We start from the raw sequence: 27,006 nt of genomic DNA on the forward strand, positions 1-27,006 counted from the left end.
GGAACGCCGCGCTGACTCCGCCCCATCCTGGTGAGGCAGCGCTCCCCGCAGATTCGCCACAACGCCTTCCGCTCTTCCTCCCCTCTCCGCGGGGTGCGGGGCGGCCCTTGGTCTAATAGTGGCTCCGAGGTGAGCGGACGGACGGACAGACGGACCAGTTCCGCGCTACGCGGACACCCGCGGGAGGGAGCAGGGCGGCGGCCGTGGCGAAAGTGCGGAGCGGAGCGCGCAGGCGCGGTGTTCGCTGTTCGCAGCCGGCTCGGCCCGGGGAGGAACAAAGGGAGCGCGGGCGGCGGAGCGGTGAGTGTGTGTGGGAGCGGACGGCAGGCCTCGGCTCCGGCTTCGGTTCCGGCTTCGTTCCGGTCTCGGTTTCCTCTTACGGGGCGGCTCTGCGTGGGGCCGAGGGGCTTCAGGTGGGCGCTGCCCGCGTGGCGGCTCCGCTCGCGGCCTCTTCCCGGCGGCGCGGCCCTCGCGGTTCCGGGCACCAGGCCGGGCCGGGCCGGGCCGGGGTTTGCGGGTCCGTGTGGAGCTCCGCGCTGGGACCGAACGGCGCCGAGCGGCCGTGGAGCTTGGCGGTGTAACTGCAGGAAAAGCGCCGTGAAATGGGGCCGGGCCAAGGCGCGTTCCCGCTGCGCGCTGCCGAAGGGCTCAGTGCGGTGCCGTGCGGTGCCGTGCGCCGTGTCTGCGGGGGCTCTCGGCGTGAAATGGCTGCTGGGGCGCCGGGCTCGCTCCGAAAGCGCTGAACGGGACGGTGTTCTTTTGTCTTTCAGGAACACAAATGTAATGTCAGGGGGCTGAAAATTTGCCTATCAAAATGTCAAGTAAGTTTCCAGACTTTTCTTCCCGTGGTGAATTACAGATCTGGTTCGGCGGGCTCTGGGGCAGTGCCTGTGCTCCTTGTACACACAGCAGCAGCGCTGCATGCAGCCCTTCCTGGCCGTGGCTCCGTGGTGTCTGACTGCTGTGCCATCAGCTCTCAGTGCAGCTCGGCTCTGCACGGAGCAGTTTCTGATGCCCACCTGGAGGTCTCAGGCACTGCTGCAGTCCGAGCAGTTGGTCTCACAGCAAATCTGTCACAGCTTTTGCTAAGTCCTGCTTCCCTGTTTTGTTCCTTACCCTCTTCTTAACCGATGTGCCTGTAAATGCATCTCAGGTTCCTTAATCTGCCTAAATAAAAGACCAGCAATGTGGCAGTGATGTGGGGTTTTGGTTGGTTTTTTTTGTCTGTCCTTTGCTATGTGTTCTCCACTGATAAAATGCCAAGTCTTTGAGCAGGGTCTTTTAGTAAATCCCATTAAAACATTTGCCACAATGGATTCCTCTTAAAGAACTCATTCACATTTTCAAGGATTTTCTTTGCTTACGTTTATATTTTAACAGAAAGGCCATCTTATGCTCCACCTCCTACCCCAGCTCCTGCAACCGTAAGTACAGTGCTTTTTCTCATTAACACAGATCCCTGTAGCAGAGCTGTTAGTGACTTACCAGAGCCGTAACAGCGGAGACGCAGCACCTTCCTGTGTTGGAAAAGCACACTTGTTGTATTTCATTGTTAGTTTGATATGCCGTGTTTAAAGTCATCCCAATTTCAGAACAGTTTGTGAAAAAGAAGCTGAACAAACTGGTTTCATCATAAACATCTGCAGGATCTGGCCTTTTTTTTACCAGCAGTCACTGGGATTATTTACCAGTGTGGCCATTGAACTCATGCAGCAAATAGTGCCCATTGCTCTAAAATGGTGTTTGCAAAGGGATGCTGGAATATTGAGGGCCGGGTTGATACAGTTCATTCTCAGACTCCCTGCTCAACTTTTACACAAATGATGAGCAAAAACAGGACACGTTTTTCTGCTTCTGACATGTTTTCAGTGGGATGCAGATTTCTCTTGTATTTGGTCAGAAAAAGGAGACCCTCCGTGCTGGTAATTACTCAGATTTCATGAAAATGCTGATATTTTGGGGTCTGCTGCATGACAAATCTCCTGACTTACAGTAAAGTGGTATGGAATGCCAGTTAAGAGAACATGGCAGTGATGTCCAGTTGTACTTCTGCATGTATAAAAGTATCTTGAAATACTCGTGTGCTGTGGTTGGAAAAGCAGCTGAAAGCGGATCCCTCCTGTGGCACAGTGTGAGCACAGGCACTGCAGGAGGGTGAATACTGAGGTGCTGCATCCTTTAGCCAAGCTACGACATTGTCAGCAGTGCACACAAAACCAGGTTCACGGTGATGTGCATTGTCTTCTTTCTATCACCTTCTGTATGAACTGAAATCATTGCAGTCCTTATGACACTCAGTGTTCTGTGAAGAGCTGCAGAGGGACTCCTTGTTTACCCCTCCTGGGCCAGATCCTGAGCTCAGCAAAGTATCACCTGCAGTATTGCATCTGAAGTAACAGGTGGGGTGTAATGCAAGGTGGTTATCTTGTAGCACGTGACTCCTGCTGACTTTGAGAATGGAGGTTTGCTGTCCTCTGAATTTAATGAAGGTGTTACAGTGTTGCTGTCAAACAGTAAAATGGCATCATATTGCATAGCAGGTGTCATCATCAGAGGCATAAAAACCAAGTCAGTGTCAACTACTGCAACTGAGTTTTTTACGTTTGGCAATGGAACATACAATGGCTGGTTTTTAAGGGATACTTTTGTGTTATTTGTTCAGAAATAAACCAACTACAACTTGTGCACATACAGTTGAAAACCTTGCATGTTAATGTAGTTTAGCTTACAGGTTCTGTTTGTTCTGTGTTTGCATCTGTCACACCTTGGATCCCTGGAGATTCGACCTTAATCACAGAGCTTTTGTAGCCATGATGTAGAATGGGTACAGTGAGCACATTGCTCTCAAAGACTGCTGAAATGGGTCTTAGCAAGTGGCACTCAATTGTGAGACCCTGCAGGTAATGGGTAAACCTGGTGTGGTGCTGCAGTGAGTGCTGGAGCAGCGCTCCATCCACCTTATCCGGTCTGCTTTATTTCCAACACCATTTGAATTCTGGACAAAGAAAACAGAGTAGCTGAAGTGCAGGAGTGAGATTCACGATCAAGGGGAGTCAGTGAACCTTGTGGTGTTTGATTACATCCCTGCTTACCCACATCTGTGTGCACGGAAATTAGATTTTCTCCATGTTCCAGGAGGTGAGAACAAATTGATCCACCTGCAAGATTGGACAAAGATGTGTTTGGTCGTTCCTAAGATTAGTTTGTGGTTTCTAACCTGCACATTGCATTGCAGCGGTTCTTCAGCTCCGTCAGCCTGCAGCCTCCTAACAGAGCAGCAGCTCCATGCATCGTCCTCTCTTGGTTTTTCTAATCCTTTCAGTTCTTCAGAGTGTTTTGATTCTACAGACCACCGGTGAATTCCTCTGCTCCTGCTACTGGTGCACAGATGGTGATTTGAGAGACTCACGTTGTTTTTTTACCCTGTTTGCTGGCAACATCGTGTTCGTTAGGAGGCAGAAGGATGGGAAGAGGAGGAGGCAGAGATTTTCTCTGTTGTAGTAAATGTTGTCTTGGGGAATTTTTGCCCCCATACTGCGCGCTGCTTTGCCTTCTAAGTTTGGAGATGAGACTCCTGAAATTCGTGGTGGCTTAAATGTTGGAAATACGGTCAGGACTGCTGGAATACTTGAGACACACTTAGCAGAAGTAAAACCACGAACTTGGGACAGAAATCTGTAGGGACGCATCTGCTAAAGAGTCCTGGTTCCTTAATAGCTTTATATTGGACTAAGTTCTGTGTGTTGAGAAGGTATCAACTGCTACACCTCATTTGCTTGTTTAAATTCTGATTGCTTTTGCATGCCATATTGCAGTTCATTTTCATTTATGTGTTTTCCTCGTTTGATCTCATTTCTCATTCGTGTTTTTGTCTCATTTGTTTCCATCAGCAAATGCCCAGCACACCAGGGTTTGTGGGATACAATCCATACAGCCATCTGGCCTACAACAACTACAGGCTGGGAGGGAACCCGGGCACCAACAGCCGGGTCACGGTAGGAGAATCAACTATTACATCATCCAGCAAACAGCAGGCACTGCCCAGAAATGGCTTTAGAGTTAGGATCTTCTGAATCTTGGCTGCCGCCTCGTTTTCTAGGAACAAGAGATTTCTTCTGATTTTTGCTCTCCATCCCTACCCCTTCCCCTACACTTTGAGACCCTCCACAAGAAAATGGACTTCTGTTTAAGAGGGGGAAAGACGTGTGGGAATCGTGTGATGCAGAGCTCCAAGGAGACACTCTGTGGTCTTCAGTGAGTGCTGTGTGTGTAGGGAAGGTCTGTGCTGCGGGTACCGATCCCTGGGGGGGGAACTGCAAAGTTATTGACTTTGGCACAAAATAAGGAGGATGCTTTGCAGGCTGGGGATCGCTGATAGTTGCATCACACTACGGAGCTCTGCAAGAAAAGTGAGCCTTAGTTTTCCTTTCCAATCTTAGTCTGATTTAACCATGCGAAGTCCCTGGTTCAGAAACAGTTGTTTGAACAGAAGTATAATGATATGAATATAATGATACATTCAGATATTCTGTAGTTTGGAACATGGTATACAAAGCAGTTTGTCACGGAACACATACAGTGCCTTCAGTGAAGAGTGCTTTTCGTGTGCCTCTTCTGTAAACCCCCTTTCAGGCTTCACAGATGACTTCATTGGGTTTGTTGAAGTGCTTACAGAAAAGGCCTTCCCCATCCAAGCTGCAACTCAGCTGAGTGTACTGTCTGAACAGACATTTGTTTTCTTAAGCAAGGTTAAGTTAGGTTTGCTCCGAGAACTCTCATTGTTTCTGTATGTCATAAGCATATACAGCTTTCTCTACCATGCATATATCAATATATGTATGGTGTCCTGGAACTCCTGTTAATTTAAAAGCATTGAACAGTTTCCGTTAATGTTTTTCAAACCCATCTGTGTGTGTATCTATGTATACATTTTGGTAATGCATATACTCCATGTACATTATCTGTACCTATACGCAGTTCTGTATGCATCGATTCATAGAACTCCATAAATTCAGCAGAAAAAAACACATGAAGAGGACCAATTGGAAAGCTGAATACAACAGGTTGGCCTTTATGGCCAATTTCAGATATTTGCTTAATCTTCTCAATCCTGAAAAGGCTCGAAACTGCTTTTTGTTGTGATGGAAATGGTCCCACAGTGGGAACTCCCACAGTGCGAGCGCCTGCAGAGCGGAGGTGGTGGGCTGTGAGATGGTGGTGAGGGGAACAAAGCTGCCAGGTGTCCTGTGAGGGCCGAGCAGGGCGTGCAGCAGCTCTCCATCAGCAGCACTCTTCTGTGTCTTCCTGCTTAGCACAAGGTGTTCAGCATTGCACAGACTGGAAGGAAGATCAGAGCACACAAACATGCAGAGGCTAACATGGATAATGACAGCTTGGAGGCAAACGCACACTGATGGATCGGTCGCAGAGGGGGATTTGCTCTTCATAGTGAACAGTTTAACAGGACTAGCTTTGTATCTGTGTGCAGGCTGGGGGGGGGGGTTGGTGCTTCCTTTGTGGAATGGGGTGGGGGTTGTTTGTTTCTTTCAACTGTGCAAGACTAAATGCTTTCCCAAAGCTGGCGCGTGTGGAAGCTGCCCGGTGAGCACATTAACAAATGGACTTCTTCATTTTTTCCATAGGCTTCCTCTGGTATTACCATCCCAAAGCCCCCAAAGCCCCCAGACAAGCCCCTGATGCCCTACATGAGGTACAGCCGGAAGGTGGGTATGGGTATCGAACAAGTAGTAATAGACGTTAGCGTTGTGCGTGCTAACAATTCATTGCTGTTATCTTAGTTTCAGCTTTTACACTTTTACTCCTAACAGCCTGCACATTCTTTTAAGGGAATTGTAAAGAACAGATGCATTGCCCTGCAGAGTAACGGCAGCGCTGTTCTGTTCTTACAGTTGCCAGTTTCTGGGGGGAACAGTTGGTTCTAAAATGATAATTTCCTACTGCTGTCTGCTGACAAGGATCCACCCTGCCACATTCAGAAGTTCCTGTGACTTATGAGAGAACTTTTAATGTAAAGGAAATATTCCTTGCGGTATACTGGGCTTGGTACAGTGCTGTAGCTGGACTGAAGAGTAGCAATGAGTGGACTTTGCATGTTCTCCTTCACCAACCTAGCCTGTGGCAACGGTTACTTCGCTATTCTCTGAACTGATTGACAGAAAATAGGAGAGAGACTCTTGTGGAGTCTGAAATGTGATTGGGCGTGGGGAGGGCAGGTGAGCCAGAAGGAAATCCTTCCGCTTCTGGTAAAGTATCTTTACCAGCAGATCTGTCCTAGGCCAAAAAACCAGCAACAAAAAAAAAAAGGCAAGTGGCGCAGCAAGAACTAACCCTGGCAGCTCTCTCCTTGTTCTTTTTTCTCCCTGTAAAGTTAGAAACGTTTTTGGTGGAGTCAGAACTTGTTGGAACTCAAATTGATCAGCAAGACTGAAAAATATTGTGAAATGTTGATGTGAAAAGCTCAGTGCTCTTTACCGCAATCTACTGCTGGATGTGTGTTCTCTGTAGAGCTTTTTTTTCCCAGAGATGCAGCGATTTGAGAAGAGAAGTGAGAGGGTTAAAGGCAAAATATGAAACCAAAGCCGTTTCAGTAGATGACCTCCTACTGACTGCCTGCCCCAGAAAATAACCGAGATAGTTTAGCCAGGCTCATCCCTAACTTAACCCTGTTTTTTCGTGGTGGTTCCAGAAAGAACACTGAGATGACAATATAAAATGTGTAATTTGGAAGTATTTAGATATCATTAGTAAAGCTCCAGCTGTTTCTGTTAAGGTCTGGGACCAAGTGAAGGCGTCCAATCCTGATTTGAAGTTATGGGAAATTGGCAAGATTATTGGAGGAATGTGGCGAGATCTCACTGATGAAGAGAAGCAAGAGTATTTGAATGAATATGAAGCTGAAAAGGTAAATGGAAGAAATCTGGGATGTTTATTACAGCTGATTCTTCTAGGAACTGGTCTGAGAAGAAACATTCATCTTTCCCGTGCAGTGGTGTATGAGGCGTTCACCAGACCCCCTGTATGTAACTTAATGGAAGTTGTGTCCTGACACGTCTTTTAGACTTTTTTTTTTGTTACTGTACATCAGCTGTGACTGGTCAGTTTTTTTAGACCCAATTCAAAATGAAGTTGTTTATAATTGAGTGCCGAATTTAACTGTTTAATGAATGGATTTAATTGTACAACATCAGTGTTGAAAAGATTGCCTCAACACCAAAAGCCTCTTTCAAAACCGGTGCTCTGCAACTACTGCTGTTGAGGCATGAACATGCTCATAAAAGACTTCCAGTCATGTAGGGTTTGCTTTCCATGCTGTTATCTGGTGTATCTCTATGCTGTGGCATAGTGTTTTGTTTCTTAGTAGAAAATTGATGCCATTTTGTAGGGTTTTCTCGTGGTTTTGTTTTTTATTTTCACGACAAAAGATGACAGCTCCGCCATGTCTCTAGGTTGGTAAGTGCTGAGGACTTTTACAAGACTGTTATTGTGATTCTGAACTACAGAGGGGAGCTTGTCCACCCACTGCCTTGTAGTTAAACCTGGCTGGCATCCTGGTTGTGCACAGCCTGATCAAACCTGAGCTGTTTGATTCCAAGTCAGTAGAGAAGTACTTCCAAGCCGGATGCTCTTAGTTGAAACAAAACGAAGGAATTCTAGTTGTTTAAACTCGGTAGCAGTGTTTAGATTGTAAGCTCCTTGGGGCAGGGGCCATCTTGCTTGTGTTTGTCCAGTCCTAGTAATGAAGAAACTTGTCGCCCTCAGGTATTGGTGCCAGGGTCGGAGCTTATCTCATTTTTCATTGGAAATACCTGAAATCTCTGTACAAATTCTAGAGTAGGCAAATTTTTAAGAGTGACCTGAAAGGAAGCAATTCAAAGGGAAAATACTTCAGAGAAGGTGAAAACAGTGATGCAGTCCTGCTACCAGTAGTCTGGCTGCAGCACTCTGTATCATCCCAGTGCAGGGATGGATCAAAGAACGCAAAGGCATAAGTTATTTGGAAACTGGCTCATGGCATAACTGGAATAAAGAAAGAGAAGAAATGGAAATAAAAGACATAGATAAAACTCCAAAGAATTATTGAGAATATTTTAAGTCAACTCATCTTTATTTGATCTGAGTTCATTTGATAAATGCCTTGTTCTGAAGTTTGACATCAAGTGACAAAAATAAAGCGTTCTTAAGACATCTCAAGCAGTAAAAAACAGCTAAAAACCCAACGCTAATTGGGCTTAATGACTGTGGAAGGAGTTCTGATATGTAAAACTTCAAGCTGAGGGAATCTGGTTGTGTCTCAGTCAGGTAGTTCAGAAGTGAAGTCTGTATAACTGCGTTTGAGTTACACCTAATTGTGTCAGGTCTGAAATTGTCCAGTGGTGCAATCAAACGATATTGGTCACCTTTCAGATTGAGTACAATGAGTCCATGAAGGCCTACCATAACTCTCCTGCATACCTTGCCTACATCAATGCAAAAAGTCGTGCTGAGGCTGCGTTAGAAGAAGAAAGCCGGCAGCGGCAGTCACGCATGGAGAAGGGTGAACCTTACATGAGCATACAGCCAGCAGAAGATCCAGACGGTAAGCAGAAGGCAGCCTGTGTGTGTGTGCAGGGAGACAGTCTCACCACAAGGCCTGTGGCATAAGCACACGCCAGACAGAGAAAATTACTTCTGTGTAGCCTTCCTGGTGCTGAGCGTGACTTCCTTTTATTGCAGTACCTTCACTAATTCTCATGGTTCTGCTTTATTTTGTATAGCTAACAGCTCCCAGAACCTAAGGTGGCAATGCAGTGATAAATCCTCCAGCCCTTAATTGTGTGTGAAGGGATGCAGACAGTTCAAAAGAAATCAGTCTGCTTAAAACTCCGTAGTGGCTCTAACAAATCAATTACCAAACGATGAGCTGCTTCCTTTAATCCAGCTTGAGTGGAATCCTGCACTTCCTGACCAGAAGAAGCACGTCGTTCTGATAAGCTGAATTCTGGTATGATTAGGAGCACCTGAACTTCAAAGGTTCAACAAATGTCAATTGAGATTGTTTAGAACAGAGTTATCCTCAATGTTGACAAGTTGATGAGAAAATTCTGAAAGTTTATTTGACTGCAAGGAAACACACCCCACCCAGCAGGGAAAATCCAGATTCGTGCAGTTAAGGTCTGCTTTGAAATTGGTGACCCGGTACGTACTTGTTGAAACCTGAGGGTGAGAAAATCTGCTCAGTTACACCCTGAGATAAAGCCTGTGGCAAACAGCGCCTTCCCATGTGAGGTAACTGCAGAGCTTATGGCAACACGTTCAGTGCTCCGAGCAGCTGACACTGCAGGGCTCTCATTTCTGATCCACACTACGTGGGCCAGAATTAATGCAGGCAGAGCCAGCTGTGCCAGCACCAGGATGGATCCACTCACGTTTGGGATGAAAGGCAGACTCATTCCTGTGGCAGGAGCATTGCTGCAGTGCTGCCCTGTGTGTCACTAGGATTGTAGGGACTGTAGGAATATTGTGGAAAGACCTTGTGGTTCTGGAGGCTCAGATAGCAGCTCTGCTATTGAGAACCTGACTGCTTCAGTTTTCTTTGTATTTTCGTGTGTGGGAGCTGCGTACAGAACAGCAGGCGTAGCTGTGCTAAGGTGGAGGGCATTCTGATCCTCACACCGTCTTTTTTCCTCAGTAGCTCGAATATTTTAGGATGAACTTTGTGAGACGAGAAAGCAGTGTTGGGCTTTGGTTTGTTTGTAGTCAGTGCTGACACTGGTACAGCCTCATTAGCCCCAGTGCTTGCTTTGGGGAATGAAAGCCGTTGTGCTTCCACCTCCTGTTTCAGATTACGACGACGGGTTTTCGATGAAGCACACGGCTACAGCCCGCTTCCAAAGAAACCATCGCCTCATCAGTGAGATCCTGAGCGAAAGTGTGGTTCCTGACGTCCGCTCCGTTGTCACCACAGCCAGAATGCAAGTTCTTAAACGCCAGGTTCAGTCTTTAATGGTTCACCAGGTAAAGATAAATGATGGGAGGGCAGCACGCCGAGTCGCGCATCCTTTGATCATCCCCGTGCTGTTCTTCTTGGTGTCTGTGCTCTGTGTGCTCCGGTTGCTGATCTGGGGAGTGCCAAGATGTGACATTTCACCTCCCATGGCCTTTTTTACTGAGATACATTAAGCTGTATGTTGTTCTTTGGGACAAGAGAGCCATAGCTCTGCCTTGTTACACACAACCCTTCTTTTAGAGGGTAAATTGGTAGATTCCGTTGCTTATGACTGCAGTCTCGTAGCGGTTCTTTACTGCACAGACCCCATTTATTGTTCAGTCTTTTTTCCTTCTTGGTGTATGTTGGGTATTGGATCAAGGAAACATTTTGGTGGAAAACATGGCTGCGTTTAAATGTTGGTCTGAATAATGTCCATTTCTTCAGAAGTAAAGCAGCTTCATTTATGACATTTTTTACATTTATGACATTTATTACATTTATGACATTTATTACATTTATTACATTTATTACATTTATTACATTTATTACATTTCCAGCGTAAACTGGAAGCTGAGCTGCTGCAAATTGAGGAACGTCACCAGGAGAAGAAGAGGAAGTTCTTGGAAAGCACAGAGTCCTTTAACAATGAGCTCAAAAGGGTACGAGTCTCAGGCTGCATCCAAAGCCAAGGTTTAGGTCACTTAGCTGGCTTTATTTTTGCATGTACTTATTGCTTCTTCTGTAGTTTCTGATGCTTTTGATGTAAACTTATTCAAATCACAATAGTTATTGTGCACATGTTGCTGCACATTGAGATACCAAGTAATAACTGAGTTTTCTTGGTGCTTTGTCTTTTCACAATGTAACTGGGTAATAAAAGCTTTTTTCTAATTGCTAGCTGTGCAGTTTGAAGGTGGAAGTGGATATGGAAAAAATCGCAGCTGAAATTGCTCAAGCTGAGGAACAGGCACGCAAGAGGCAGGAGGAAAGGGAAAAGGAAGCAGCTGAGCAAGCTGAGCGCAGTCAGAATAACACAGCAGCTGAGGAAGAGCCGGCAGCCAACAAAATGGAGGAGAAAAAGGAAGAGGAGAGCGCTCCGATGGAGACAGGTAACATGCTTTCATCTTTTAGACATGGGTCAGGTGGGAACAACTGAGTGCATTTCCTGACCCACTGCCACCATCTGGCAAGGATGTATCTAAATAATCTACCAGTCTATAAATGATACTGAGAAGTATTTTATTACAGAAGAGCCTCACCCAGAGGAGAGCACAGAAAACCAGCAGAACGGTGAAGAAGGAACATCTACCCCTGATGATAAGGAAAGTGGCCAAGAGGGGGCTGACAGCACCGCAGAGGAAGGAACCAGTGACAGCAACACTGGTTCAGAGAGCAACAGTGCAACAGTGGAAGAGCCTCCTGCAGACCCCAACACTGAGGAGAGTGAGAAGAAAGAATAAACAGTGACCTGTTTCACGTGTGTCCTCTTAATGAAGTACTGGTTTGATTTCAGAATGTGCTAAACAGCTTTTGTATCTTTCTTGCCTGGCACCACGTGTCTCCCAGATGCTGGGTTTTGGTAACAGCTGTTATCAGCGTAGTGACCAAACGGGCGTTTCAGGGACAAAGGAGATCTTAAAACAGAAAACATCTCACACATAAAGGTGGTGTATGATGTGTACTGAGATATTATTGTTTGGAATTTCTTCCCCGGAACGATAGCGTTAGTTTTGTTCTCAATAGCAAAGTCGGGATTGCTCCCCTTTTTCTGATTGAATTGTCACAGTGAACAGCAGTTTTCCTTCAGAGCCCTTCTTGTTTTCCTGCGGCTGAAGGAGATGGAGATGTGCATCACCTGCACGTTCCTCCTGACATTGCCACCTTCTGGGCAATAACCCTTCAGCAGAGAAGGAAACTTGCTGTGCTCTGCATGCAGCAGATCCAGAGATGCATTCCGCAGTGACGGAGTGCCGATATCCTGAAGTTAGAGGCATTGTATCCTAAGGATTTTCTCTGTGATACGGGATTACTTACAGCAGCCTTTGCTTTTCTCCACTGTATAACTCTTTATTTGCTACTTCATATCCTAATAGGACCTCAGCCAAAGGTCTGGCAAAGCACACAGCAGGGGAGCGCTCCATTGTGTTACTGTGATGGTGACGAGCAGCAGCGCTGCAAAAAAAAACCTCTAAAAACTACTGAAAACGCCCCATTTTGTCCTGTGTAAGCAGGAGGCCAATGCAGAGAGCCACAGATACGAACCATTTGTGTTTCCAGCTACAAGAGGCATCGCGCTGCGGTAACTGGAATGTTCTGCTGGAGCAGTGGGTGCGTGAGGTGGCCGTGGGTTCGACATCCCTGCTGTTTTCCAAATGGTCTGAAAAGAATAAAATCCAACGTGCTTTTTATTAAACAGTGGCAGCCTGGTTCTTGTCTGAAGGCGCTGCCAATACTCCGCTGTGCTGCTGCGGGGCTCCTGGCTGACTTCAGCCCAGGGGAAAACGGACCTGAGGAATCCACATTGAAATGAGCTCAGTGCTGAATGCTGTGCCATAGCAGCACATGGGAACCAAAAACATGGAGCTGCTCCGGGCTGCTGTTCTGATGCTGTGTGAGCTCTGCTGGGCAATGAGCTCCTTGTGCAGCAGCTTCTATCTCACTGCAGCTCTGCTGTTTGCAGGCTGTTTGTGTTTTCCATCTCCTACGTATTCTCAAGGTACATGTAAATAACAGTAATTATTGGCACAGACAGGGTGTGTTGCAGCTACGGGTGTGTACCTGAGTGAGTAGGTGTCATCTTCAAGGGTAAAATCACCTTTCCAAGCACACAGAGAAACCTGAACGATGCGTGCCCAACACCTCCCGTTAACTGGCTGCCCAAGGGCTCGGACACAGCAGCTTAACTGGGGCTCCTGATGAAACAACACACTCACCAGAGCCCGCAGCCAGACACGAAACCCTCCCACGAGGAGCACGGAGCAGATAAAGCACTGTACTGCTGCTGCTGCTGCTGCTGCTGCTGCTGCTGAGCTCACGGGTGTTCACCGCCCGCCTTCTCCTCCCTCTGTTTTGTGTGCTTTGTTTGGGAAGTGTGTGCACCTCACAGAGCCCTGGGGCTCTGCCATGCAGCTGCAGTGCTCTGCCATGGGCTGGATGCAGAGCAGACCGCGGCATGCTCTGGGGTGTGGGTGCTCGTGGGGTGTGGGTGCTGGGAGCAGGCGGCTGTTGTTCATCCCCCCCACACACACACAGGGGACCCACAAGGAAACGGGGCGACAAATCCAAAACATGACATCATGGCGAGGGAGTTGTTTTCTGCACTTTGTTTTTCCCTTCAAGATAAAGGGGCCTTTGCTGGGGCTGACTCACACTTTCTGACCTCTGCCATAGCTGCTGCTCTGCACTTCGCTGCTGGGTTTGCTCTGTAGGTCAAATCAAGGCAAAAGTTCTCTTCTGTAGTTGGCAGTTCTCAGAAATATGCTTTTATCTGACCACAAAAAGAAATAATAAATCAAAAGTTACTTAAGAAGCCCGGCTTTAAAACAACAACAAAAGCTCTGTTTACTTTCTCCCCTGCATTCCTGTAATTAGGAGCCTCTGCCACCCCAAAACCTTCTGACCTGCAAAGCTGACCTAACAGTTATGTGACCCAAAGGGCGACTGCTGGGCGGAATTCCAACCTTCAAACCTCGGGAGACTTTCTCAAAAGCAACCCAACATTGGAGCTGTTGCTGAGACCCAAAGAACTGCACCTGAAGAACCGCCGAGCAACACTTTAACACAGTGTTTATTACCTGCACGTCGCAGGGGACGGCCCTGCAAGGCTCATCTGCTCCCAGCTCAGCTCTGCTTGCAGAAAGGATTATCCCCACAGCAGAAAAGAACAGGACGGATTAGCGCTGCTTTAGGGGGATAAAACGTCAGAGTGAAGCAAACCGGCACCGCCGGGCAGGGCGGGCAGCTGCAGCCCGGGGAGGTGAGGCGCCCCGCAGAGCATCGCAGTGGGGTTTTGCTGGCGGGGAGGAAAAGCGCTCCCCGTTCGCTGCCGATACGGGCCGGGGTCGCTCCGCGCTGCCAACAGGGGGCTCCCTCGGTTTCCCTGCGCTCTGTGCCGCGCTGCGCTGCGAGCTGCTCGGCCGCTCTGTGTCACATCGACGGCAGCGCTTGAAGGAGCCGCAGCAGCCGACCGAGGCTCTGAACGCTCCGAGGCAGCGCTTCTCACCCCTGCGAGTGAAATCTGCCCCTGCACACAGCGCGGTACCGGCGGTGCGGCTCCACGAGGGCTGCGGGGACGGTCTGCGCGCTCTGCGCTACCAGCCACAGGAGGGCAGCGGCTGAAGGCGCAGAGCTCGCTCTCATCTCGCTGTTTTTGTTCTCGGTTCCTTTCTTTAGCACATGTGTGTGTGTGTTTTTCATGGTCGTTGGGTTTCGTGTTTTGTTGGGTTTTTTTTTTTTGAAGTGGTTTTGCAGTTACTGGGTTGGAATCTCACCGTGCTGTGAAGCATCACGCAGCTCCGCTTACAGAAGCCCAGAATTTCTGTTCGGTTTCCTTTTGTTCTTTGTAACTCATCTCTACTGAAAAAAATAACAATTAAAAACAACCTGTTTTAATGCAGGCACCAATTCTGCAACGGGGGAAGGGTCAGATGGGAGCAGTAAGAGCAGAGCAGGGCAGGGCAGAGCAGGGCAGAACATCAGCAGATGCTGATGAAGGGGACGTCTCTGTTTCATGTTACTCTGGGCCAGAAGGGATCCGTTTGTTCACCACTGACCCCCGCATCTGAAAATGAACTCAGCAGTGCGGGCCAAAGAGGGGGTCAGATGCCAACCAGATCTCTCCCCTTTTGTTTGCATGTCCGTGTGCTTTTGCTCTCAGCTCAATTCCTGGACTGCAGGGTGAGGAAGCTGCTGTGCACAGAGCAGATGCTGAACTGGTCAACAGTTTTTTGTTCTGTGGAAAGAAACACCATCACGCTCTGACGCAGGCACGAGGAAGGTGAATTCCCAGTGTTCCTTCCCTCCTGTGGCTGACCAGCAGGCAGCAAGGGCAGCTGTGTGCCCCCGATGCAAGCCTGCCTGCTGCGCAGATTGCTTCCTCTTCTGGGTGGATAAGAATCTTATAATAACCTCACAGTGAGATGATAATCACAAGATTAGTTTTTATCTGTCTTCTCAGGGCATCCCCTAAAACCACTCTCAGAACTCCTCCCGGTGTGGAATCCCAGCTCAGTACCGCTCTTAATGTCAGGAATTTACTTCAAATTTCACTTCTCCTATTTTGTTTGCTTGAAGAAAACCCTAAAAGTCCTCTCCCGATTAAACTTACTGACTGCACCGCAGGAACCTCCCCCAGCATCTCCTGGTAACTCAAGATGTGAGGGGGTGTCTGGGCATGAGGCAGGACTGGAGGGAGGAGAGCCCAGGCGCCAGGCAGTGCAAACAGCAAACATCCCATCGTAGCGAGGAGGGACGTCAGTGAGAAATGGGCACAGGAGTTTCCTTCACCCCTCACTCACCATTGCTTCTGTCTGGGCGACTCCAGCAGTGGAGACAAACTCTTCCATGCTGCACCTTGGCAGAAGAGCTGAACGCCAACACAGCGAAGGGATGCACTGCTGTCCCTGTGGGAATGTGAGGGGAGAGAGGGGGATGTCAGCAGCTTGCAAAGGACCTGACACCAGTCTGGGTCCTAAGGGAAGACCAAAACACCTTTTATATGTTTTTGATAGTCACTGAATGTTGCAGTAATGAATGCATTGCGGTGAGCAAACAGCGCTGTGTGACCGTCCAGCCCTGATGCTCACTGTGCTGCTCCAGCATGGATCTGGAGATGCACCCACATCCCCCTCACAGTCCGCTCCCCTCTGGGCCATGAGGGCAGTAAATGCGGCTGGCAATGCCCGTCCTCACGCAGGCAGAGCTCTGCAGGCAGCACAGAGCAGCACGAAGGCCCCACACCCACCATTTCTGAGTATTCTGCCTGTGCTGGAGGGAAGCCTTTCATCTCTCGTCCTTATTGGCGGAAGTGGTTTAGAAGATACAACTCTCAAAGGCAGCGTACCTGCCAGGATAGCTGGTGAACAAAAGGAAAACAGCAGTAAATAGTCACGGGGATGTGAACAGCGTCTGCCCACAGATAAGACAAAAGAGAGTGTGCTGAAAAGCCGGGGATCACAGCACCATAGAATTGCCTTGGGTTGGAAGGGACCTGAAGGACCATCAAGGTCCAGCCCCCAGCTGCAGGCAGGGATGTGTGCTCAGGGCAAGCTACACGAGTGTTGGTGTCACCAATCAGGGACACTAAAGCAGCTCACCGGCTCCTTGCAATGCACACCCCGTGTAACACACACGCTGGTTGGCAGGACACTGCTCAGATCACCCTGCATAAGACTGGCACTGCTGAGTGCCAGACACCAGTTGCCCAGCATGGATTCCCATAAGAGCTGCTGGATACAGTTTGATGCAGAGTACGAGTTATCTGTAGATCAGCTGAAGTACAATGTAGGCAGGACAGGGTTTCCTTTTCCTATTTCTCTGGTTATGTTTCTACCTGCCAGAAGAACAGTTCTAAGAAGCGGCATCCAGCTCGGACAGCCACCAACCCGCAGCCACAGAGTGACCATGAGCCACTGCCGTGGGGAATGGGACCAGCCAAAGAGGATCCCTGCAGCGTGAGCTCCTCCCGGGCTCTGCTGAGCTCAGACCTCTGCAGCAACGTGATGCTGGGGAAGGCACAGGACTGCAGATGTGTAAAACCTCTTAGAGGAAGGCGGTGTGCGCTGAGCCTCAGCAGATGGTACAGCATAACCACCAGAAGCAGAAAGCGATGGGGAAGCCCACTTGCTTGGGAGCTGCTGCTGACGCAGACGGGCAGAAGGGCTGCCGGCTGGGATGGCAGCTACGTGGTGGGTGGGCACCTTTCCTAGAAAGGGCTCAGTGGAGATGGGGAACGTCCCTGCTTCCTGCAGCGCCGGGTTCTGACCGATGGAGCCGGCTCTGTCGTGGAATCTCTCCTCGTGTTCCTTTGCCGCAGCCAGACCCCCACGTTCCGAGTGCAAGAGCAGGACTAGTTTCGCTCTGTGAGCTCTCGGTGCGGAGCGTGTGGATGCGCGCAGCCCTCGGGGCACGCGGTGAGGAAGCACCTGAGCATGAGTGTGTGCAGGGAGCGCGGGGAGCAGCGCAGCGGTCTGCAGCCGCTGAGAGCACGAGGGGGAGGAGGGTCTGACTGTCAGGGCACGTCAGCGGGCTCTTGCCGAGGTGCAGGAAGTATAAAAGGCCGTTTCCCAAAGAGGGGCTCAGGCAGGAGCCGGCGCGCACCCAGCTGTGCCGTGCAGACGATGCTCTCCCCAGCACTGTGACTTCGGCTGTTAGAAACAAGAGCATGGACGGCGGTGAGTACCTGCCCTGCATTCATCTTCAGCTCTATTAGTAGGGACAGTGCCCAGATCCACGGCACAGGGATGAAGCATTTTAAGATGATTTAACTTTCTTTCTGGGTCTATGAACAAAAAGCCTCAAACAAAGCTGCCTGCTCCACAAGCTCACAAATCTCCAGTCAATTTGCTTCCAAACCATGAAAAAAAGGCACCTGGGGGGAATTTCAAGGAGGCTCTGCTGTCCAAAAGCGAGTGGGGTCTTCCCACACCATTCCTTCCTTTTTCTCCTGTTTCTTTAAAGCTCTTCCATCTCCTTGGTAATATTTCACTTCCATGGATAAATCCAGGGATGGAAGTTTCCTCTTGGCTAAACCTCCTCCCTTACTGAACTTGGTGCAGCTGAATATCTTCACTGCAGCCACCAAATCCTGAACCAATGCAAAAATTGGGCTTTGCATTTGCCTGCTGCTGGAGCAGCCCGAGTTGGGGCACAGCGTGGGTCTGTCCTGCAGCAGAGCAGCACACCACGGGGCTGAGCTCTGCTCTTTGGCGCCTGATGTCCCCGTTAGCACAGCAGGCACGAGACTTGTGTCTGCTCCTTGCACGTCTCACACTTGGTCAGCTCGCACCCAGCGCCCCACGGGCCCGACTGGAGGACGTGCAGCTCCACTGCTGAGCAGCCAATCAGCTCCCCTAGATGAGCAAACCATCGTTGCGTCTGAATGAAACAAACCGTACCTCACTTCAGCCCATCTTTCCTCTTTCTGCAGTGGGAAATAGGGGGGAGAGAAGGGGGAAACTGGCCCTGAGCTGCAAACTGCCAGAAGTCATTCTATTATTTAAGTATGATTAATCCTTCTCAGAAATATCCGGTTCTTACCCCCAAAGCCAACGATAGTGATGGTGAAGAGGCACCAGAAACCCAAATACGGGTAGAGATCTCAGCAGCACGTTACTCACTGCCTACACGTGTTGTGCTGAGGTGCTTGAGGCTGAAAGCCCCACTTGGTGGTCCTGGCCAACAGGAACAAAAAATCCTTTGCCCGTGATGGTTTAACCACCATCCCCAGGGCCTGCAGCGCAGCAACGTGCTCCTGAGCACTGCAGCAACGTGGTGCGGTGCTGCTGAGGGAGGTGGGGGCTCACTGGGGGCTCTGGAGCACGTCCTGACTCAGTTTGCTGTCTCTCTATAAGGGAGGTTGCTGCTCCAACTGTTATGGGGACTTTTGAGGGGGTTTTTTTCTTAATATTTTGAGGAACGAAACCTTACAAAAATACCCACAGCCGAGAACTGCCAGAGGCCAGAAAACCTAAAGCTACCTAAAACTGCCTATTGAACTCCAAAGTGGGCCTCATTTCCTCTCCACAGCCCATTCGCTTCTGCTCCCCTCTCCCTCCCGCCCCAAGAACTGAGTGCCATCCTTAGTGTGAAAGTGGTGACTCAAGGACCCGTTATGCCTCTGCAGATGCGTAAGCTGGGGCCAGGGGATGGAAAGTGTGAGCTTTTTTTGTACTGAAATACCTGACATTTAAGATTCGTGAAGCAGCAGCTGAGGCAAAATAAAAGTGAAGCTCTTCAAAGGAAGGACAGCCGCCGATCTGGGCGCGTATCTTTGCTTGAGTCACTTTTCATCAGCCCTATTTCGGTTGGCACTTCAAAGGGTGGTGCTTCTAAAGAAAAGGCAGCTCGCTGCTGCTCTGCTCTTGTGCCTTTTCAGGTGCATGAAGGGCCGGGCAGGTCCTGGAGAGGGGAGATGCAGGGGAAGGTGGTGCTGCTCCCAGACGAGCAGGCAGTGCTGCTGCACCAGCGTGGCACCAGGAGGCACCGGCTGTGCTCCATGCAGGGGACACAGGCAGAGGGTTTCAGCAGGGATGGCAGAGTTCAGTGACACACAGGGCTATCCAAAACTCAAAGTCTGAGCTCCCTGAGCTCTGTCAGACCTGGGGCTGTCACTGCTGGGGAAGCGTGAGCACCATGTCCACAGCAGCAGAAGCCAGATGTTCCTCAGGGGAGGACGCTGCTCCTACCTGCACAGGAAGGACACAGCCTTCCTCGCAGCTGCCTCATCACCTTCTAGCTTCTGTACATTTCGGTCACAACTGCCTGAGGTAGATGCTGGCATGTGCTTTAAATAGACAGAAGAGAAAGCTTTCACTGGCCTCTATGTCTCTACTAACCACAGCAGGAAGAGCTGTTTGTCTGAGATTGCTCTCACCATTATCACATCTGGCTCTGAATTTAGTTTTCCTCCCAGCTGTCAACGTGCTGCATCTCCACATCCAAAGGCAGCAGGAGCCAGTTCTGACATGCAGACAAGCAATAAATTTCAGTCAGCTCCAGCTCTGTGCATCCTGCAGGGCGCAGAGCCTTCCCGACCTGCAGCCCGGTCACCACAATGCCAGGGAACAGCTGCGCCGAACTGACTGCAGACAGCCGTGTTTGTACACACATTGAGCGTGCTGCACCCTCAGCTCCGTGTGCCCTGCAAGAGCACGAAGCTGTCAGCTTGGGGGGAGAGAGGTGGAAAGGGAAAGAAGTCTGCAATAAAGATGGTTACACTGTGCTAACTGTCTTCAGCTATCAGAGGAGGCTGCAGGGGCCAGGCTTCCGAGATTCAATCAGTGCTCTGACAGTGGCTTGTTACACGACCCCGGGTTATCCTGTGAGCATCTTCATCGCCTTTTTTGTCTGTGCAGCTGCAGGGAGCTTTGCAGAGTTCAGGATGCCACAGACGAGTGCGCTGCCACTGATTTTCAAGCAGCACGTGGAGTTCCCGACTTGATCTAACACGGTGTCTTCTTCTTCCCTAGGCAAACAGCTGAAGGCCACCCTTGTTTTCAGCCTCCCTCTGATAGTTCAGGTAAGATGTTGAAAAGAACGTTGTTGAAATGCAGCTGCATTTGTGTTGTGGGTAAAGAGAGATCTCACAGACTTTGACAGGCAAAGCAGCCACCCACAGCCATGGAGAGATCCGTGGGGCATGCGGCTGCTCACACTCATAACTCTGAACCCACAGAGGTGGGTGGTGAGAGCAGTGCTAAAACCAGAGGGAAAACAAACAGGAGGAATGACAACAAAACGAACAGAACCAGCAGCATAAACAGAACTTAAGGCAGACCTGACTGTTAGAACCAAGTCCCATTCTCACAACAGGTGTGTGTTTGCAGTAAGGAACCAAGCACCACACAGTGACAGCCCAGCTCACGGCCCTGCAGGAGCTCGTGTTCCCAACTCCTGGACCCAGCACTGGGCTTTGACCACTGTCAACACTGATAGAGCTGAGGTGCCCAAGCAAAGTGCCCACCCTCCTCCTCCTCCTCTTGCTCAGAGCCCATGTCAAGCAGGAAGGAGGAGCTGAATGCCGTGACCTGCTCCTGAACTGCCTGAACTGCCGGCCTGGCCCCCAGCACTCGCAGTCCTGCAACCACAGCAGCAGCCTCAACCGCGTCATGGTCCCCGGCTCAGGCTCCCCAAGGCTCAGCAAGGCCTGCAGCCTGCTTTCCCCTTTCACTTCTGGTGGCATGCCTCCAGATTGCATGCAGGATGTGGTGAAAGCCAGACCTGCCTGAGACGGAGCATGCTGAGAGATCCGGTGATAAGGGGCAGAGGTATCCAAGGGAAACCTTTCATCTCCGAGCAATGGGGAGAAGGTTCTGGAGACCAATGGCTCACAGAAAGCAGGGCAGAGACAACACAGGCTCACTCTGCCCTGCTGAGCGTGGCAGTGTAGGAAGATGAAACGAGAATAATCAGAGCTGAAATCAGGGGCAGGGGCCTGTGAATGAGATGCCAGCAACCCGGCCATGTCAGTACGGTAACGATTTCCTGCTCTGCTCACGGTGTGATTTCATTGACACCTCTATTCACTTAGCAGAAACAACAAGGCAGGGAGGCTCTGGCTTTGCCTTCCAGCAGCTCCCTTTGTTCACAGCCCCAATCCCTGCAGGCTCAGACCTGGTGGGAGTGAGGGAGGAGAGGCCCAGGGAGCCATGAGAGCCATGTGCATATCACTGTGTTTGGGTCCTGATGCACTCTGGATAACAGCCCCACGTTCTAGAGATTTCAGGCATTATATTGGTTGCATGCTAAATTTCTTGCTGAATTCCCATGATGAGCCCCGAGAAACCCAAACCCCACATATTTATCCACATTCTCAGCCATGAGACCTTGTCAGCTCTGCTCATGATGGGAACTCCCTGGGACATCCCTGGCCATAGCTGGGTGCTGTGGCTGCACAGGATGACATCAGTCCCCACTGCAAACCACCCTCTGAGGGATGGAGGCCGTGCATCCCCAGTACCTGTCTCAATGGGCTTTGTTCCTTCCCCATTACAGTTCTGTGCCGGGAACAACGTCACTGACGACTATGACGCCAACAGCACCATTGACTATAACATGTTTGAGATCCTGTGTGAGAAGAAGGAAGTCCGTGATTTCCGTGCCGCCTTCCTCCCAGCCATGTACTCCCTCATCTGCTTCACGGGGCTGCTGGGAAATGGGCTGGTGATGCTCACCTACATCTACTTCAAGCGGCTGAAGACCATGACAGACATCTACCTGCTGAACCTGGCCCTGGCTGACATCCTGTTCCTGCTGACCCTCCCATTCTGGGCCACAAGTGCAGCCACGTTCTGGTGTTTTGGAGAATTCGCCTGCAAAGCGGTTTACTGCATCTGCAAAATGAGCTTCTTCAGCGGGATGCTGCTCCTGCTGTCCATCAGCATTGACAGGTACTTTGCCATTGTTCAGGCTGCCTCGGCCCACCGCTTCCGTCCCCGAATGATATTCATTAGCAAAGTCACCTGCGTCCTCATTTGGCTCCTGGCCTTCGTCCTCTCAACCCCCGAGCTGGTTCACAGTGGTGTAAATAACTACGACAGCCACCCCCGGTGCTCCATCATTGCTAATGACTTGCAGACTTTCAACACTGGCATCAAAGTGTCCCAGATGGTTTTTGGCTTCTTAATTCCCCTGGTGGTCATGTCTGTCTGCTACCTCATCATTATCAAAACATTACTCCAGGCCCGAAACTTTGAGAAGAATAAAGCCATCAAGGTGATCATCGCGGTGGTCATCGTCTTCGTCGTCTTCCAGCTGCCCTACAACGGTGTCATGCTGGCCAAGACCATCTCAGTCTTCAACAACACCAGCTCATGCGAGGAAAGCAAGAAGCTCGACATGGCAGATGATGTGACCTACACTCTAGCCTGCTTCCGATGCTGCCTCAATCCCTTCCTCTATGCCTTCATAGGCGTCAAATTCCGCAACGACCTCTTCAAGCTCTTGAAGGAGCTGGGCTGCCTCAGCCAGGAGCGCCTCTGGCAGCTCTCCTCCTGCCGTGAGAGCAAGAGGTTTTCCTTTGCCATGGAGACAGAGACAACTACCACCTTCTCCCCATGAGGACGGGGCCAGGGAGGCTGAAGGCCGGTGCCGTTTTGTACACTGCTTCTATTTTGAATTACTGATAAAGAAAGACTTGCCATTACTTTAGGAAGGGCAGCTGTGAGAGGAAGAGCAAAGAACCTTTCCATATCTCAGTCAATGAGTGTTGCTATCCAATGCGTTCATGGATGGAGAGACTTCAATAAAAACTATGACCAACAGTGAAGTAAGGGAGAGGGAGACCAGTGAGTTCAGAGTTCATCATGCCATTTCACTCTTATTTCCCAGCCAAAAGCAGAAAGGCTCCAAATGGTACATTTTCATTAAAAGCATCAAATAGCAAAAGAAGCAGACATACGTGCTACAGGGTTACTTGTTCAGAGCTGGATTTCCAAAGCGCTGCCATCGCTTTGCATGTTGCATTTAACAAGAGTGCCTATTGCTCTTCCACACATACAGAAATGATGCTCACTGCACTGATCCAGCCTTCAAGACAGAACAACACCAGCAGCCTGATGTGAAAGCACGTGGCTTGGCAGACTACTGCCAGAATGCTCAGCATTCAAGCCCAGGGCAAGTTTGAATATATTTCTTAGTGCAGGACTTAAATCAGGATAAAGCTGTGCCCGTGGTCTGACCACTGCAATGCGTCAGAATCCAAAGCTTGCTCCTCTCCAGCCTTATCAGCTGCGTGGACACAGCCTGCTGACTGTCACGTACATGTAGGGGCTTTCTGTGCCGTTGCTTGCTGACCTCAAGAGATAGTATCACAAATGTGGGCTTTCTTCTCCCTTACCAAGCACCGTGTCTTTCTAGAAGAACTTTAGCAGCTGTCCTTTTTTTGTAAGTCAGATACGTATTTCACTTATAAGCTACTGAAAATGTGTTTCACATTCGTACTGTCACTGCTACTCGAGATGCCATTCGCTGCGGTTAGGTTTAAAGGCAAAGGACAGCCACGTGTTGAAGATTACTGCCAGGGCCACATACTTGAAAGGAACATGGCAGCTGAGCAACAGATGATTGCCGTGTAAAACAAGGCCTTGAAAAGAAGCCTTGACCGTGATGCCAGTCGGCGCATTTACCAGGATGAAGATTCCTACCAACAGATGAGCACCCTGGGAGCTGCTGCTGTGGGACATCTGAACGGCAGCTGGGGAGGAGCTGCTGCAGCTGTTTGTGCATCTGCTACTGAGTCCCAAGCACTGATCCCCACAGCACGCAGCTCTGCCCAGAACCTGGCAGCCGTGGCAGAAGGCCTTGGCCATGAACTGCTGGGCAGGGACCTAATGCAGGTACATGGCTGGCTGCCCGTCCTCATTTTAAAGATCAGCCTCCTGGAGCACCTGGCTGGGGTGTGGGATTTGGCCACGGGCTGAATTCAGGAAGAAACCACTCTGTGCTCTGAATAACCTGCCTGTGTTGAGTGACAATCCCTCCCTCTTGTTCCAAGCGTTTTCTTCTATATTCCCATTTAACATGTACAGGAAGTGCTGCTCCTCAATCATTTAAAGGGGGGAGGGAGGGGGGGGTTAAAACTGACACACCAAATAGTCATTTGTTCTTGTTTTCCTCCTATGTTTCTTACTCGGGCAAAGAAAAGTTGAGTAAGGAGCTCCTATCATACAGGCTCCTCTTCCTTTTCTTCACCTTAACAACATACTCTTAATGTATACTCAAATACGTAAAGCTGCTTCTCATAGAAAAAGATCAATATGTGCATGAATGTACCCTGAAACGCATCGCTTTCACTAAATCTCCTTCTGCAAAACACTCCCCTAACTTATTCTAGCAGGGAAAGCTGCCACCACAACTTGCAATTGTTCCTGCAGCCCGTTTAACAGAAGCATTTCCTTCCCAAAAACGCCAAGTTTTTAGGCCTTTGCCAACTGGACGTATCCTGAATAGGGAAATGTGCCTTTGTGAGAATGAGAAACCAAAGCAGCATCTGGGACAGCTCGGGTGTCTCAATGAGGCAGCGCTGGGTGCAGAGCGCAGCGCGCAGATGAAGGCTGCCACCAGATGGACCCCGCAGGCTGAACGTGAGGCTCTGCAGCGCAGCCTGAGCTGCCTGCATGTTGCTACTCGATGGAAATAAACGATGATCATTTTGGAAATACCTTTGCTTTTTGCTCGTGCGTTTCCCCACAGGATGCATCTTGTATCCAGTGCAGCTGTTCGTGTCATATCCTTCTGGACCGACCTGGTCCAGATCACTGCAGCTTTGTATCAGCACTGCTCTGAGGGGCAAAAGGGAAAGGACCAAGTGTGTAAGCGGTCTAATTAAAAAGAAAAAGCTTGGTTTACTAATTCTAAAGCAACCAGTCAGAAATGGGTTTAGAAGTGGTGCCTGTCTTCACTCTGTAATTGTCCTCAGGCTGTTCCAGGGTTGGTTGTACCTGGTGGCTGTGCTCACAAACAGCTTTTGTGTTTGAAGGGTCAGTAACCAAAACACGGCAGTGCTGCAAAGTGCTCACAGGGAGACGGGCTGCTGCTCCCAGGGCTCAGCACGAGCAGCACAGCAGCAACTGCTGCACTAATGGAGATGCTGGTGTAACAACCTGCCACCCCAGCAGACCAACCTGCACCACGAGCAAATCTTCCTCAGGGTGCACACAGACAGTCATCGCCCTCCACAAGAACTGCCCTGCAGCTGCAACTGCGGAATCAAAGAGAAGAGCAAAGCAGCGCAGGGAAGTCTTTGTCCCCACACAGAGAACGAGCTGGAGCTACTGAGGTAAACAAGCCCTAAAAATAATGCACGTGGGTGATGAGGAAGGGTGGTGGCACTTCGCAACAGTCAGAAGAGATGAGGGTGGGCCATATTTTCCTCTTTTATTCGGAAAAATAAACCAAAGTCCCATTTTTGGGGTGGAGGTGTCAGATCTTGGGGAAGAACCTCTTCCACGGGCAATAATTGCCCCCAGGTGCTTCACCTCTGCTGAGCCCAGCACACCTCTGCCTGCCCGCCCTCCATCCCACAGCACAGCACTTCTCCCTTCCCAGCACAGCAACCTGCTGAAGGAGAAAAGCAGCCCTAAAGGGCTTAAACGCCTCAGACTGGGGGTTCTCAATCAGTCGCAGCTCTGAGTGGCAGCCCAACCTATTTTCAAGCCATGTGAAAACTTGGTTTTCACTTTCACCTTCCAGCACGACCCTGGCTCTCCACGGAGCTAAAACTGCTACCAGAGCAGGGAGTCAAAGCCCTGTTCACTAACCAACACCTGCCACTGCCACAGCTCACTAAGGAAATCTTCTTCAGGTCTCGACAAGCTCGGAGGCTTTGGGTTCACCTCCACCACATGCAGGGTGGATTCGGAGCCAATCAAGGTATGACCTCATCTATTTCTCGTTGCTGAACCCATGCAAATCCTCAGCTTGCAGGAACCGAAACTCTTTAACTTACCTTCTTGCTGCTTTGGGTTTTTTGAATTCAATTGTCTAAAATAAGGCAGCAAGCAGATATTTACTTTCCTTTCTTTGCTGACAAGTTGTTACATGAACCCAAATTTCTGAGTGCTGATACGTTTGAGTGGGGAATTTCTGTGACCAAAGACCGTGTCTCATGTCTAAAATCATCCTGCCAGAGAGGAAAGGCCCAAATCACCCCCAGTGCCACAAGGAATCCAAAGAGCCCACCGGGATTCAAAGCCTGCCCACATCTGGTTATAAGAACCAGAGCTTCTATAGATCCCAGCTCTTCCTTCTTCAACCAGGAGCCTGCTATAAAATCCACTGAAGGCAACAGAAGCTCATGGAAGGTCTTTGTGTTGCCCTGGCAGCTGGTAGGAACTTTTCATGCCATGCAACACGAGAGCGGGCAGAATCCCAGCAGATGAATGCACACAACCAAGCGCAGTGCTGAGAACAACAAGGGACGAGCAGCCACTGACTGCGTTCATCCCTATGGGCAGAGTTCCATCAGCTCTGCCAGAAGAGCAGGTGAGCTCCATTCGTGTCTGTTAAGGCCTGAAGAGCCCCAGAGCTGCTGCAGGAGCCCCAAGCTGTGACTCCTGCAGCCGGTGCCTGCCCTGGAGGCAGTGGAGCTGTGCCCTCATTTGCACCACTTGAGCCAGAGCTCGGTGAGGCTGAGTGCTCCAGGAAGCAGGAACGTGCTGCTCCAAAGCTCTTTGTGTGCCAAACAGTCGAACAAATCACCTTTTCACGGGTACAAATGACTCACAAGTGAGTCCAAAGACCCCAAACTGTCATTCCCAAGAAACACCGCTGCTTTGGTCTGCTTCTCACACCCAACAAAG

At 49.8% G+C, this 27,006-nt stretch overlaps 2 protein-coding genes across 5 annotated transcripts; both read left to right on the forward strand.

Annotated features, from left to right (window-relative positions):
* The first annotated feature begins 30 nt into the window (after positions 1 to 30).
* On the forward strand, positions 31 to 12,398 carry SMARCE1 (SWI/SNF related BAF chromatin remodeling complex subunit E1). Of its 4 annotated transcripts, XM_072356474.1 has the most exons (11): positions 144 to 300; positions 771 to 821; positions 1,381 to 1,424; positions 3,891 to 3,995; positions 5,643 to 5,723; positions 6,791 to 6,922; positions 8,425 to 8,596; positions 9,842 to 10,014; positions 10,546 to 10,647; positions 10,887 to 11,097; positions 11,237 to 12,398. In XM_072356474.1, exons 2-11 carry the CDS (start codon positions 815 to 817, stop codon positions 11,446 to 11,448), a joined length of 1,239 nt encoding a protein of 412 aa, XP_072212575.1. In that variant the 5' UTR covers positions 144 to 300; positions 771 to 814; the 3' UTR covers positions 11,449 to 12,398. The 4 variants fall into 4 exon arrangements, with proteins under 4 accessions (XP_072212576.1, XP_072212575.1, XP_072212577.1 ...); XM_072356475.1 differs by lacking the exon at positions 3,891 to 3,995 and having other exon boundaries at positions 31 to 300; XM_072356476.1 differs by lacking the exon at positions 6,791 to 6,922 and having other exon boundaries at positions 148 to 300.
* A 4,903-nt stretch (positions 12,399 to 17,301) lies between these two features.
* Positions 17,302 to 23,106, forward strand: CCR7 (C-C motif chemokine receptor 7). The gene is made up of 3 exons (XM_072356742.1): positions 17,302 to 17,379; positions 20,176 to 20,225; positions 21,701 to 23,106. Exons 1-3 carry the CDS (start codon positions 17,370 to 17,372, stop codon positions 22,763 to 22,765), a joined length of 1,125 nt encoding a protein of 374 aa, XP_072212843.1. The 5' UTR covers positions 17,302 to 17,369; the 3' UTR covers positions 22,766 to 23,106.
* Positions 23,107 to 27,006: the final 3,900 nt, after the last annotated feature.

The sequence above is a fragment of the Excalfactoria chinensis genome, chromosome 24 (genome assembly GCF_039878825.1).
Source record: "Excalfactoria chinensis isolate bCotChi1 chromosome 24, bCotChi1.hap2, whole genome shotgun sequence".
NCBI classification, from domain to species: Eukaryota; Metazoa; Chordata; class Aves; order Galliformes; family Phasianidae; genus Excalfactoria; species Excalfactoria chinensis.

Bases quoted from the DNA above. Each gene is read 5' to 3' on its own strand.
- SMARCE1 (XM_072356474.1), top strand. The intron at 8,597-9,841 runs GTAAGCAGAAGG...CTCCTGTTTCAG, and splicing joins GCCAGCAGAAGATCCAGACG to ATTACGACGACGGGTTTTCG. The intron at 11,098-11,236 runs GTAACATGCTTT...ATTTTATTACAG, and splicing joins GAGCGCTCCGATGGAGACAG to AAGAGCCTCACCCAGAGGAG.
- CCR7 (XM_072356742.1), top strand. The intron at 20,226-21,700 runs GTAAGATGTTGA...TCCCCATTACAG, and splicing joins GCCTCCCTCTGATAGTTCAG to TTCTGTGCCGGGAACAACGT.